The sequence below is a fragment of the Stomoxys calcitrans genome, chromosome 5 (genome assembly GCF_963082655.1).
Source record: "Stomoxys calcitrans chromosome 5, idStoCalc2.1, whole genome shotgun sequence".
NCBI classification, from domain to species: Eukaryota; Metazoa; Arthropoda; class Insecta; order Diptera; family Muscidae; genus Stomoxys; species Stomoxys calcitrans.
In genome coordinates, this window is record NC_081556.1 from 71,204,126 (window position 1) to 71,217,696 (window position 13,571).

At 38.6% G+C, this 13,571-nt stretch overlaps 1 protein-coding gene across 2 annotated transcripts in view; it reads right to left on the minus strand.

The window, feature by feature from the left end:
- LOC106092422 (uncharacterized) overlaps positions 1-13,571 on the minus strand; it is a 182,588-nt gene that overhangs the window by 88,454 nt on the left and 80,563 nt on the right. Inside the window, exons 5-6 of one of the 2 annotated variants that reach the window (XM_059369420.1) lie at positions 9,031-9,169; positions 7,756-8,004 (exon numbers count right to left, since the gene is read on the minus strand). In XM_059369420.1, coding sequence (XP_059225403.1) covers positions 7,756-8,004; positions 9,031-9,169 — 388 coding nt within the window. Of the gene's footprint in view, positions 1-7,755; positions 8,005-9,030; positions 9,170-13,571 lie in introns of those variants that run through there. The other variant, XM_059369422.1, reaches the window with a different exon arrangement.

Below are 13,571 nucleotides of genomic sequence, written 5' to 3' on the forward strand. Positions count from 1 at the left end.
ATATATATTTGAAAAATCAATCAAAGAACTTGACAAATGCGATCCATGGTGGAGGGTATAAAAGATTCGGCCCGGCCGAACTTAGCACACTTTTACTTGTTTTAAAAAAACTTCGAATTTATTTTTTACTGGGATGAGAAATGAAGTTTTATTATTGAAGCAACAATCGGGGCGCTTGGACATAACGTTGATTTTTCGATAAGTAAATCAAACATTCAGAGAAATATTTCTTTTAAAAATGTATAACATCTTATTGTCGTGCCGAAATTGGAAAACTCTTCTGTCAACTCTTCTGTCGTCAACAAGCCCAATCGATTGTTGATTGGAATCTTGACAAGTAGCAAATTCTTTGTTGCGATTCAACTACATCCAATACAGGTCGTATTAATAGCGCTTGCGTCCTTATTGAACGGAAACTTGATCATGGTTTATTGATTTTCCATGTAGTCAACAGGTTTTGAATTGGTTTTAAAGTAGTATTTAAGGGAAAGGTCACGAAAATAACCACTAGTCCGGAAAATTATCTATTCAAAAGGTTTGAGAAAGCTAAAAAAGATTTATCCTGAAAAAATACAGAGTTGCGGAGAAACTTTATCCAGTGTTAGTGCTGCAGATATTGAGAGACTGATCGAATTTTACCAACTTGATCTTTCGATAATATTTGTTGGTGGAAACTTTCAACATTCGATCACCAGGTGTCATGCATCAGTCGAGGTGGATGGCAAGAGCAATTTTCTTTGTATACCCTCCACCATAGAATGGGGGTCATTCCGTTTGCAACACTTTGAAATATTGGTATAAGACCATATAAAGTATATACTCTTGATCGCCATGACATGTCCGTCCGTCTGTCTGTCTGTGGAAAGCATGCTAAGTTGCGGAGGAATAGGCGCTTGAAATTTTGCAAAAATACTTTCTATTGTTGTGGGTCTGTTGTGATTGTAAGTGCGCCATATCCGTCCATTTTTAGATGTAGCTGTCATATAACCTGATCGGATCTAAACTTCTAGTTCCTCTAGAGAGCGCAATTCTTTCCCGATTTGGCTGAAATATTGTACAAAGACTTCCAACAGATGTGCTATGTATGGTCTGTATCGATATGTAACCTTATATAGCTCCCATATAAACCGGTCGGAAATTTTGCACAATGGCAATCCGATTTGGCTGAAATGTTGTACTATGACGTTTTCTATGACATTCAACAGATGTGCTATGTATGGTCTGAGTCGGTAGGAAACCTAATATAGCTCCCATATAAACCGATTTTCCGATTATACTTTTGAGCATCCAGAGGACGTAATTCCCATCTGATTTGCATAGTGAGTTTTTCTATGACCTCTAATATACGTGCCAAATATGTTATGAATCAGTCTACAACTGATATAGCTCCCATATAAAGCGATCTCCCGATAATATCTTTTGAGCCTCTAGGGGGCGCCATTCTTATCCGATTTGGCCGAAATTTTGCACAATGGCATGGCATTCAAAATCAAAGTCAAGCATTGTCCGAATCGGTCCATAACCTGATACATCTCCTTTAGCAAAGCAATTCTTATCCATTCTACTTTGTTTGCCCTTAAAGAGATACCGGACAAAGAACTTGACAAATGCGATTCTTGGTGGAGGATATATACTTAGCACGCCTTTACTTATTAAAAATACCGCTACTGAGTTCCCAATTCCAAATTACTGAGTTCTCAATTCATAATTACAGGCACGGAACTTGAACTTTTTGAAGAATGAAGGCTTACAAAAAAATCGAAAGGATATTTCGAGAGCGGCTTTACCAGGAGCAGTTAATTTAATGATCGACTTGGTTTAGTTGCAGTTGAACAGGATCAGAAGCAGTTCTTATTATGTTATGTGTAGGATTACCGGTTTATATGTCTTGATTGCAACAAGAAAATTTTAAAAAATAATTTCATTAATCGTGTTACATTAATAATAAATACCAAAACAAATTTGTAAATAATTTTTAGCAAAATATCGGTCGAATGTTGTAGTAACGAGCTTGTAAGTTTAAATCGGGCGTTACGTATATATGTGAGCTATATGCGCAACTGAACCTTTTTTGATAAAATTAAGCAGAGATGTCTAGACATTTAAAAAAACAATAGTTACCAAATTTCGTGAAGATCAAATGTTGTAGCTACTTCGGCCATAAATATGTATGGAAGCTACATCTTAATGGATCAAAGCTAGAAAAAAGAGTGGGCCTGGGATTCTTCATTGAGAACCCAGGGACTGAGATCTGTTTTAGACTGCCTGAACATAAGATGGTCCTACAGGCGGAGATCCGTGCGATCACGGAATGGGTGAGGTGGTGTGGTGTTAACGCGAGGACGTCGAGAATGAACATCTTTACGGATAGTAAATAGGTCATGAGGGCAATAACAACCAAAACGGTAGGGTCACTGAGGATGGCACGATCCGCATCGTTTGGGTGCCGGGCCATAACGGAGTAGGGGGGATGAAAGGGCAGACGATTTGGCGATGAAGGCCACGCGATGGTTTAACAACCGCACGCTCTTTTCAAACTATCTTAACCTAACCTATCTCTAAATCTGTATCAATTTGGATGAAATTTAACAGAGGTTTTCCGATGGGTAAAACGCCACAGCTACGAAATTCGGTACGAATCGGCTAAATTTTTTTGATTTTTTTTACATTTAAATGTTGTTGTTTTTTATTAAACTCTTTTTTCCAGTTTTCCAGATTAGTGCTACCTTTACTTTTTGCCGCCAGTGGGGTTTGAACATGGGTCCTCTCGTTTGCTAGTCAGGTGCGCTAACAACTCAGCCAACCACTTGCTTATAATGTGCGCGGCTAAAGGTAAACAAATGATATTGGTCTATGTTTGTTTTTTTATACCCTCCACCATAAGATGGGGGGTATACTAATTTCGTCATTCTGTTTGTAACTACTCGAAATATTCGTCTGAGACCCCATAAAGTATATATATTCTTGATCGTCGTGACATTTTATGTCGATCTAGCCATGTACGTCCGTCTGTCCGTCCGTCCGTCCGTCCGTCTGTCTGTCGAAAGCACGCTAACTTCCGAAGGAGTAAAGCTAGCCGCTTGAAATTTTGCACAAATACTTCTTGTTAATGTAGGTCGGTTGGTATTGTAAATGGGCCATATCGCTCCATGTTTTGATATAGCTGCCATATAAACCGATCTTGGGTCTTGACTTCTTGAGCCTCTAGAGTGCGCAATTCTTATCCGATTGGAATGAAATTTTGCACGACGTGTTTTGTTATGATATCCAACAACTGTGCCAAGTATGGTTCAAATCGGTCCATAACCTGATATAGCTGCCATATAAACCGATCTTGGGTCTTGACTTCTTGAGCCTCTAGAGTGCGCAATTCTTATCCGATTGGAATGAAATTTTGCACGACGTGTTTTGTTATGATATCCAACAACTGTGCCAAGTATGGTTCAAATCGGTCCATAACCTGATATAGCTGCCATATAAACCGATCTTGGGTCTTGAATTTTTGAGCCTCTAGCGTGCGCAATTCTTATCCGATTGGAATGAAATTTTGCACGACGTGTTTTGTTATTACATCCAATAACTGTACCAAGTATGGTTCAAATCGGTCCATAACCTGATATAGCTGCCATATAAACCGATCTTGGGTCTTGACTTCTTGAGCCTCTAGAGTGCGCAATTCTTATCCGATTGAAATGAAATTTTGCACGACGTGTTTTGTTATTATATCCAACAACTGTGCCAAGTATGGTTTAAATCGGCCCATAACCTGATATAGCTGCCATATAAACCGATCTTGGGTCTTGACTTCTTGAGCCTCTAGAGGGCGCAATTCTTATCCGATTGGAATGGAATTTCGCACGACGTGTTTTGTTATGATACCCAACAACTGTGCCAAGTATGGTTTAAATCGGTTCATAACCTGACATAGCTGCCATATAAACCGATCTTGGGTCTTGATTTCTTGAGCCTCTAGAGGGCAGAATTCTTATCCGATTTTAATGAATTTTTGCACGAAGTATTTCGTTATGATATCCAATAACTGTGCCAAGTATGGTTGAAATCGGTCCATAACCTGATATAGCTGTCATATAAACAGATCTGGGGATTTGACTTCTTGAGCTTTTAGAGGGCGCAATTTCTATCCGATTTGGCTGAAATTTTGCATGACGTATTTTATTTTTACTTTCAACAACTGTGTCAAATAAGGTTCAAATCGGTTCATAACCTGATATAGCTGCCATATAAAACGATCTGGGATCTTGACTTCTTGACCCCTAGAGGTCGCAATTATTATCCGATATGCCTGAAATTTTGTACGACGGATCCTCTCATGACCATCAACAAACGTGTTTATTATGGTCTGAATCGGTCTATAGCCCGATACAGATCCCATATAAATCGTTCTCTCTATTTTACTTCGTGAGCCCCAATGGGCGCAATTCTTATACGAATTGGCTGAAATTTTACACAGGTCTCCAACATATAAATTAATTGTGGTCCGAACCGGACCATATCTTGATATCGTTTTAATAGCAGAGCAACTCTTCTCTTATATCCTTTTTTGCCTAAGAAGAGATGCCGGGAAAAGAACTCGAAAAATGCGATCCATGGTGGAGGGTATATAAGATTCGGCCCGGCCGAACTTAGCACGCTTTTACTTGTTTTTTCCTACTCTTGGAAATTTGAATCCAGTCCATAAAAGGAGCATTTCGAAGACGAATGTGGTCGCATCACATTTGGATATAGCTGCCATTTAGACCGATCTCCCGAAATTGAGCATTTTTCATTCGATTTAGATCAAATTCGAAACAGTGAGTTTTTGTAGATCTCTTTTGTTCAGGTCGGACCATATTTGGATATAGCCACGATTTAGACCGATCTCCCGAAATTGAGTCTTGCGCCAATAAAAGGAGTATTTTTCATACGATTTCGATGAAATTTGAAGCAGTGAGTGAAACGTCATTTGCTGTGGTCCTTAATGGGTAACATGTGCTGTTCCTTTTGAATCTTATAATGAAAAATTAAGTATCCAAATTCCGAATGGGCGGACGTCCCACCCCCAAAACCTACCAAATTTACATAAATCACGACAATATGGGACTCAAATGAAAGGTACTTAAGATTAGAAATTGTCGGAACAAATGTTTTGGGTACCACCCCAACCCCAAAATGCCCCCAAGAAAGGATTTATTTATTGTCCATGGCAATATGGGGCTCAAATAAAAGGTGTGTGAGTGTAGAATACGAATGCGATATCCAAATGTGGGACCAATTCTTTAGGGGGCCACCCGTTTCCAAAAACACCGCCCAAAGAGGACAAATATACGACCATAGCAATATGGGGCTCAAATGAAAGGTATTTGGGAGTAAAGCACAAATCTTATATCAATGTTCGGGAAAAGTGTTTATGGCGCCATCCCACCCCCATAACACCACCGAAAAACGGCGTATTTGCTGACCCTTACAATATGGGGTGGAAGAGGTATTTTAGATTGGAACACGAATCTGATATATATTATCAGGGTCACTGAGTGGCCGCCTCACTCCCCAAAACATCTCCCAAACCGACTATGCAGACTATGGGAATATGGGGCTCAAATGAAAGGTATTTGATAATAGACCACGAGGGTCTACTACCACTGTCCAAAGGACGACACACCCTCATAGTAACCCCCAAATTGGACGTATTTGATCACCATGACAATTTGGGCCTTAAAGAGAGTGGAGTTCGATATTGATAGCTTTTAGGGCCCACACCTCAAGCCGGACATATTTGCTGAATTTTGCAATAAGAAGTTTAAGAAAGGTACTTGAGATTAGAAGACAAATTTGATACCCAATTTTGAGGCCAATGGCAATATGGGGTTCAAATAAATGATATATCAGAGTAGAGCACGATGCTGATATATTTTAAGGGCTAAGTGTTTGGGGGACACCCCTCTCCCCAAAACACTCCTAAATCGGACATATTTACCGACCATGTCAAAAGAGGGGCTCCAATGAAAGGTATTGGGGATTAGAGCAAGAAATTACAATAATAACCACTTTCGAGACCAATTTTTCCCCACAAATAGCAATTATTTACTGACAATCGCAATATGGGGCTAAAAAAAAGGTATTTGGGAGTAGAATACGAATCTGACATCCAAATGTGGGACCATGTATTTGGCGCAGAGCTCCTTCTCAAAACGCCCTCCAAAGAGTACAAATTTACCGACCATGGCAATATGTGGCTCAAATGAAAGGTTTTTGAGATTAGAAAACGAATTTGATAAACAATATTGGAGCCAAGTGTTTGCGGGACGCCTCATCCAATAAACTCCACTTAAACCAATGATAATAAGGGGTTTAAATAAATGATACTTGAAAGTAGAGCACAATGCTTATATTTTTTTCAGGGCTAACCCCAGTCAATTAGCCCAGCTCACCACCGGAAACACCTCTAATTCGCACATACATATTTACAGATCATGGCAATATGGGGCTCAAGTGAGAGGTATTAGGGAGTAGAGCACGAAATTCATACCCACTTCTGGGAGTCCACACTACCCCCTAAACCCAACAACCACCATCCTGGGGACTTCCCACTTCCAAAATCCACATGGGAATATCGTGGTCAATTAAAATCTTTTAAGTGTGGAGTACATCTAACATTCAAACTTAAGTGAACCTAAAACATTCGAGCGAATTTGTAGACCAATAATGATAATATGGGAATCAGATAAAGGCATTTATTTTGTTATGCTATTAGTCAAGCGATATACATATTCTATTTTTCGTAGCATGGTATTTTACTAAAAGCTCTTTAATTGTCGAAAATAAATTTGCAAAGGATAGCTTTGTTCCATATAAAGTAAAAGAAGGCGCAGCGGAGCGGGCCCGGGTCAGCTAGTTTAAATTAAAATATAAGCTTTCTACGTTAAAACGCTGAAAGAACAAAATTCCGTTATTTGCAGCGCAAGAAAGATAGGCCAGATATAATTATATATAGTATATCTCTTTGGATATAATTATATATGGCAGATATAATTATATCTGGTCCCACGTCCAATTATATCTACAACCAGATACAATTCGATATAGCAGATCTATTTGGATTTAATAAGATCCAACTTTATCATATTCCAGATATATTTGGGATCTGACCGTATAATTTTTTTACTCGGGATTTTATTTATTAATTAAATACAAAAAAAAAAAAAATAACATTTTGGACGTTGTATCCTCTTATTCCAGTACCTTATGACTGCGGTCGGACTAGCTCGACTACGCCCAATTTCTTTTTGAACCTTATAGCCAAATAAAACTTTGCCTGTGTGACCCTTGGACGTTATGACAGAAAATTCCCTTGCAAATTCCTCACAAGCAACATTTTTGTAATTTCTGCACACATGAATCAAAACAATTTTTTTTCGTTGTAGTTTCGTATAAAATTTTGGAATATATGGCCTGTTTAGGAGACAATTGAGTGCATTTGAAACAGTTTACCATTTCATATGTGGCGCTGCGAAATTATTTGTCTTTAGTGCACGCATTGAATCTTCACAAAATGTGACTTCTCTTTACTCTCCGTGGATTGTGAAAACACCATGTAAATAGAGTTTAATCATTGGAATTTGCCAACGGATAGGAGAAATAAATTTGTTGGCATGTATATTAGAATAAGACTTCTTCTCTTGGCAACATGAACGATGAACGAACGCTTTGGTAATGCCTATTCACATTCTATCATCAATTTTGTTTGTGTCTACTTACCCCGACAAGGTCCAGGATATGCTACGCCAATTGATCGACCAATTTTGCAAATTATACGATTTATCTCGCACATGCTTTTGTATGTTTTGCCATCAGCGCCACAAACTGCTCTGGACGCGTCCACAACATTATTGCCATTATCATAATCGTCCAGTGGGCATTCTATTTTACATGCTATGCAGTGTGGCATGGTGTACTGATCCTCAACACATGTTAATCCTTCCAGGCATTTGACTCCGTTGCATGTTGCTGCAGTCGCATAATGACCGCCATGGAGAGAGGAATAGATAAGGAAACACATAAAATCATTGCATTACAAATAAATTTTTTTTTATTCTTATTCTACTATAAATAAATTCTCTTATTCTACCACACTTAACACACTTAACTTTTCCCTTGATCCAAGCCCAGTGAAATGATTAAAGTATCGATAGGGTGCAAACGCAACAGCATACGCCAACCACACATATGTATATATCTGGATTGTGGAACGTGCCACAATTGCTGCATACGTATCCAACAAATAATACACTACATTTACAGTTTATGAGCAGTCAAATTTATCATTTAATGTTGGCGCCATCTATGACACTACGAAATGACAATCCTGTTCCCAAAGAAAATTATGCTTCAATGCCAAGTCAGTGACAGTGCAGTATTTTTCAAAGAATTCTAACACCTGCCTGCCTATAATTTTCGGCATCGCAATTCGTAGTTGTAGTGTATAAATCTGTACACCAACGTATTTTTGTGCAACCGATTGATAGCAGCGTAAAGTGTACATGTTGTTTCAATTCATGGATCATTGGGATCAAACATTCAATAACTCAGAGAATTGGCCCTATATCTAAGGCATATCGATACTTTTTCTGCATCCCCTACAATCTTTAGTTGATTTGTACATCCCCTAATAATTCAAAATAGTTTTTTCAAAAACAACCGTGGGGTAGAGGTTAGCATGCTCGACAATGACGCCAAACGTCTGGGTTCAAATCCCGTCGTGAACCTCAAAGAAATGTTAAGCGGCGGTTTTCCCCCTACTAATGCTGGCTACAAGTGGTGTCGCTTTGTGGCGTGTCGTTCGGACTCGGCAATGAAATCATTGAGCTTAAACATTAATCGCTCTCATTGATATGAGGGAAGTATCCCCTGCTCCTTACTGGAATGTTCATGGGACATTTGGTAGTAGTAGTAGTAGTAGTTTTTCACAAACCTTATAAATGTATTAGATAAAGTAAACTAAACAGGCTAGAAAAAAGTATTTTTCGTACTTACTTTTACAGTGTCCTCGATATGCTATCTGCAGATGAGGGTTATCGGTACGACAAGCTCGCTTTCGTAGTTGACATTTTGTATTGTAGGTACGTCCATCCGTGCCGCATACTGGATTGGAGGATCTTATGCTATCTGTTATCTTGTGATAGATTTAAGAAAGAAAGAAAATGTAAAATGAACATATTTATTATTAAAAAGTGGTTATATTTCTTATGGTTTTTATCTTTCAAGAATTATGCGTTCAATCAAGCTTGAATTATATAAGGCAAAGTAACGATACAAATGATACCTATATCTTTTAGATCGAACGATTAATGTGAGAATGAACTCCTAGCGGACTCAGAAGACGAGGCTAACGCAACAGTGGTGGAAATTCTGAATCCTGATTATGGTCAGGTTTCTGCAGATAAATTTGTAAAGCCGCTTTGGCGGTCGTTCTTCTGGCGGAGGCAGGAGGATTTGCGTTGTTCGTGTACAGCAACCATGGGCGAGTGGAGGAATGGTTCGTTGAATAAGAATTCCTGGATTCAAACTACTCAAGTAATAAGTCATTAATGATTGGCTTCCCTATATATGGCACACGATTCAAACGCTTCACGCTTCAAGCGTAATGTTGCTGGTTGAAGCCGCTTATACGGGGAAAAAGAGCCTCATTGTAGGAAGTGATGCTAATACACATCACCAGATATCGAAAATATTAAAAATTTGCAATCTGGCAATGTGTAACAAAGGCAATAGACCGACCTTTATCACCACTAAGTATGAAAACGAGCCAAAAGCCAAAACTTTAAAATAGAGATGCTATCTTTAAATTTATTTTAATACCCTCCACCATAAGATGGGGGGTATACTAATTTCGTCATTCTGTTTGTAACTACTCGAAATATTCGTCTGAGACCCCATAAAGTATATATATTCTTGATCGTCGTGACATTTTATGTCGATCTAGCCATGTCCGTCCGTCTGTCCGTCCGTCCGTCCGTCTGTCTGTCGAAAGCACGCTAACTTCCGAAGGAGTAAAGCTAGCCGCTTGAAATTTTGCACAAATACTTCTTGTTAGTGTAGGTCGGTTGGTATTGTAAATGGGCCATATCGCTCCATGTTTTGATATAGCTGCCATATAAACCGATCTAGGGTCTTGACTTCTTGAGCCTCTAGAGTGCGCAATTCTTATCCGATTGGAATGAAATTTTGCACGACGTGTTTTGTTATGATATCCAACAACTGTGCCAAGTATGGTTCAAATCGGTTCATAACCTGATATAGCTGCCATATAAACCGATCTTGGGTCTTGACTTCTTGAGCCTCTAGCGTGCGCAATTCTTATCCGATTGGAATGAAATTTTGCACGACGTGTTTTGTTATGATATCCAACAACTGTGCCAAGTATGGTTCAAATCGGTTCATAACCTGATATAGCTGCCATATAAACCGATCTTGGGTCTTGACTTCTTGAGCCTCTAGAGGGCGCAATTCTTATCCGATTGGAATGGAATTTCGCACGACGTGTTTTGTTATGATACCCAACAACTGTGCCAAGTATGGTTTAAATCGGTTCATAACCTGACATAGCTGCCATATAAACCGATCTTGGGTCTTGACTTCTTGAGCCTCTAGAGGGCACAATTCTTATCCGATTTGAATGAATTTTTGCACGAAGTATTTCGTTATGATATCCAATAACTGTGCCAAGTATGGTTGAAATCGGTCCATTACCTGATATAGCTGTCATATAAACAGATCTGGGGATTTGACTTCTTGAGCTTTTAGAGGGCGCAATTCCTATCCGATTTGGCTGAAATTTTGCATGACGTATTTTATTTTTACTTTCAACAACTGTGTCAAATAAGGTTCAAATCGGTTCATAACCTGATATAGCTGCCATATAAAACGATCTGGGATCTTGACTTCTTGGCCCCTAGAGGTCGCAATTATTATCCGATATGCCTGAAATTTTGTACGACGGATCCTCTCATGACCATCAACAAACGTGTTTATTATGGTCTGAATCTGTCTATAGCCCGATACAGATCCCATATAAATCGTTCTCTCTATTTTACTTCGTGAGCCCCAATGGGCGCAATTCTTATACGAATTGGCTGAATTTTTACACAGGTCTCCAACATATAAATTAATTGTGGTCCGAACCGGACCATATCTTGATATCGTTTTAATAGCAGAGCAACTCTTCTCTTATATCCTTTTTTGCCTAAGAAGAGATGCCGGGAAAAGAACTCGAAAAATGCGATCCATGGTGGAGGGTATATAAGATTCGGCACGCTTTTACTTGCTATTAAACTGGGTGTGTTTTTTTTTGTCGATCAGATGACTGCATGTCACACCTGCATCGTTGCCACAAACTGCAAGATGCATAAAACTCGTATTTACAAGCGTGCAACATATAACGTATAGATTTACCAAAGAAAATAAATAAAGTTGATTCTATGAAATTAGACAGTCACAGCAATAGTCATAAAGCAATCATACACTGTGTTAACAACAATTAAGCATTAATTATATATAAATTTGTTTCGTAATTACTAATGAATTAATAAGCCTTGCTGAAGTATTTGTTGTTTTTAAGCCCATGTGAAATACTAAAGGTGTATAAAGTCTCTTTTTGAAGTACTAAGCATTGTTTAATGAGCATATGCCTTGATTAGAATCGTCGGTGTCATGCGAGGTAACCTATGAACGGACATCAGGCCCCTCGACCTCTTTCTTACCGAACTCCTCGCCATATATACTAGAGATCCCAAAGTCAACTTTCGACTGGTCGAATTTTTGTGTAAAATACAATAGTTAAAAAGTCGTAGTCGACTTTCAATGATTGCAAGTGCAAATTTTGTCCATGAACATTCCACTAAGGAACAGAAGCAAACTTCTCACATATCAATGAGTGCAGTCCGATTGAAGTTTAAGCTCAATGATAAGGGGCCTCCTTTTTATAGCCGAGTCCGAACGGCATTTGTCGAGTTCTTTTCCCGGCATCTCTTCTTAGGCAAAAAATGATCGATATCAAGATATGATCCAGTTTAGACCACAATTAAATTATATGTTTGAGACCTGTGTAAAATGTCAGCCGAATAAAAATTGCGCCCTTTGGGGGCTCAAGAAGTAAAATAGAGAGATAGATTTATATGGGAGCTGTATCGGGCTATAGACCAATTCAGACCATAATAAACACGTATGTTGATGGTCATGAGAGGATCCGTCGTACAAAATTTCAGGCAAATCGGATAATAATGGCGACCTCTAAAGACTCAAGAAGTCAAGGTCCCAGATCGGTTTATATGGCAGCTATATCAGGTTATGGACCGATCTGAACCATACTTGGCACAGTTGTTGGATATCATAACAAAATACGTGGTGCAAAATTTCATTCTAATCGGATAAGAATTGCGCACTCTAGAGGCTCAAGAAGTCAAGACCCAAGATCGGTTTATATGGCAGCTATATCAAAACATGGACCGATTTGAACCATACTTGGTAAAGTTGTTGTTTATCATAAAAAAGCACGTCGTGTAAAATTTTATTCCAATCGGATAAGAATTGCGCCTTCTAGAGGCTCATGAAGTCAAGACCCAAGATCGGTTTATATGGCAGCTATATTAAAACATGGACCGATATGGCCCATTTACAATTCCAACCGACCTACACTAATGGGAAGTATTTGTGCAAAATTTCTAGCGGCTACCTTTACTCCTTCGAAAGTTAGCGTGCTTTCGACAGACAGACGGACGGACGGACAGGTGGACGTACATGGCTTGATCGACATAAAATGTCACGACGATCAAGAATATATACATTTTATGGAGCCTCAGACCAATATTTTGAGTAGTTAGAAACAGAATGACGAAATTAGTATACCCCCATCCCATGGTGGAGGGTATAATAAAACTTTACAGTGTAAGTAACCCAATCAGAACTTTTTCTTTCTTACTTAAACTACTGCCGCCCGAAGTAAGTATTTCTCCATTCGAAGGCATCTCAACTTAGATCATTTTGTTTGATAATCGGAACCTATATTCCTTTATTGGTTTAGACACCTCCGTTTAGGAAGCCTAGACGAATATGCACACTGAAAAACAAAGTTGTCTTAACTTTAAAGATTCGAGTCAAAGACGCAGAATTTAATTTAAAGATGCCTAATTTTCCTTTTAAGGAGACAAATCTTTGGGCTTAAGCTTTTTTTTAACCAATTGCTATCTTAAATGGTGGTTTAATATATCCATAAATTTGCAGAAATCGTGTAATGAAGGTCAATATATCGTCGCAAGATAAGCAAACTGAATTTAAAGATGGTCAGTTTTCCAACTTTTAAAGGAAACATTTCCTTTGGTGAAAAATATTTTCCTTGATATTAAGGACTTTTTTTTTAAATGGTAGGTTAGATTAGGTGTAAGTGGCAGTCTGCCAGCAGACTTACTTATAGTTTTCGTCCATTATAATACCACAGGATCAGGAGAGGGAAGGAAGATTCCTTCTTATCAAACCGTTGAACCATCCAGATCGCTTGAAAAAGTCCAATCAAAGAAATG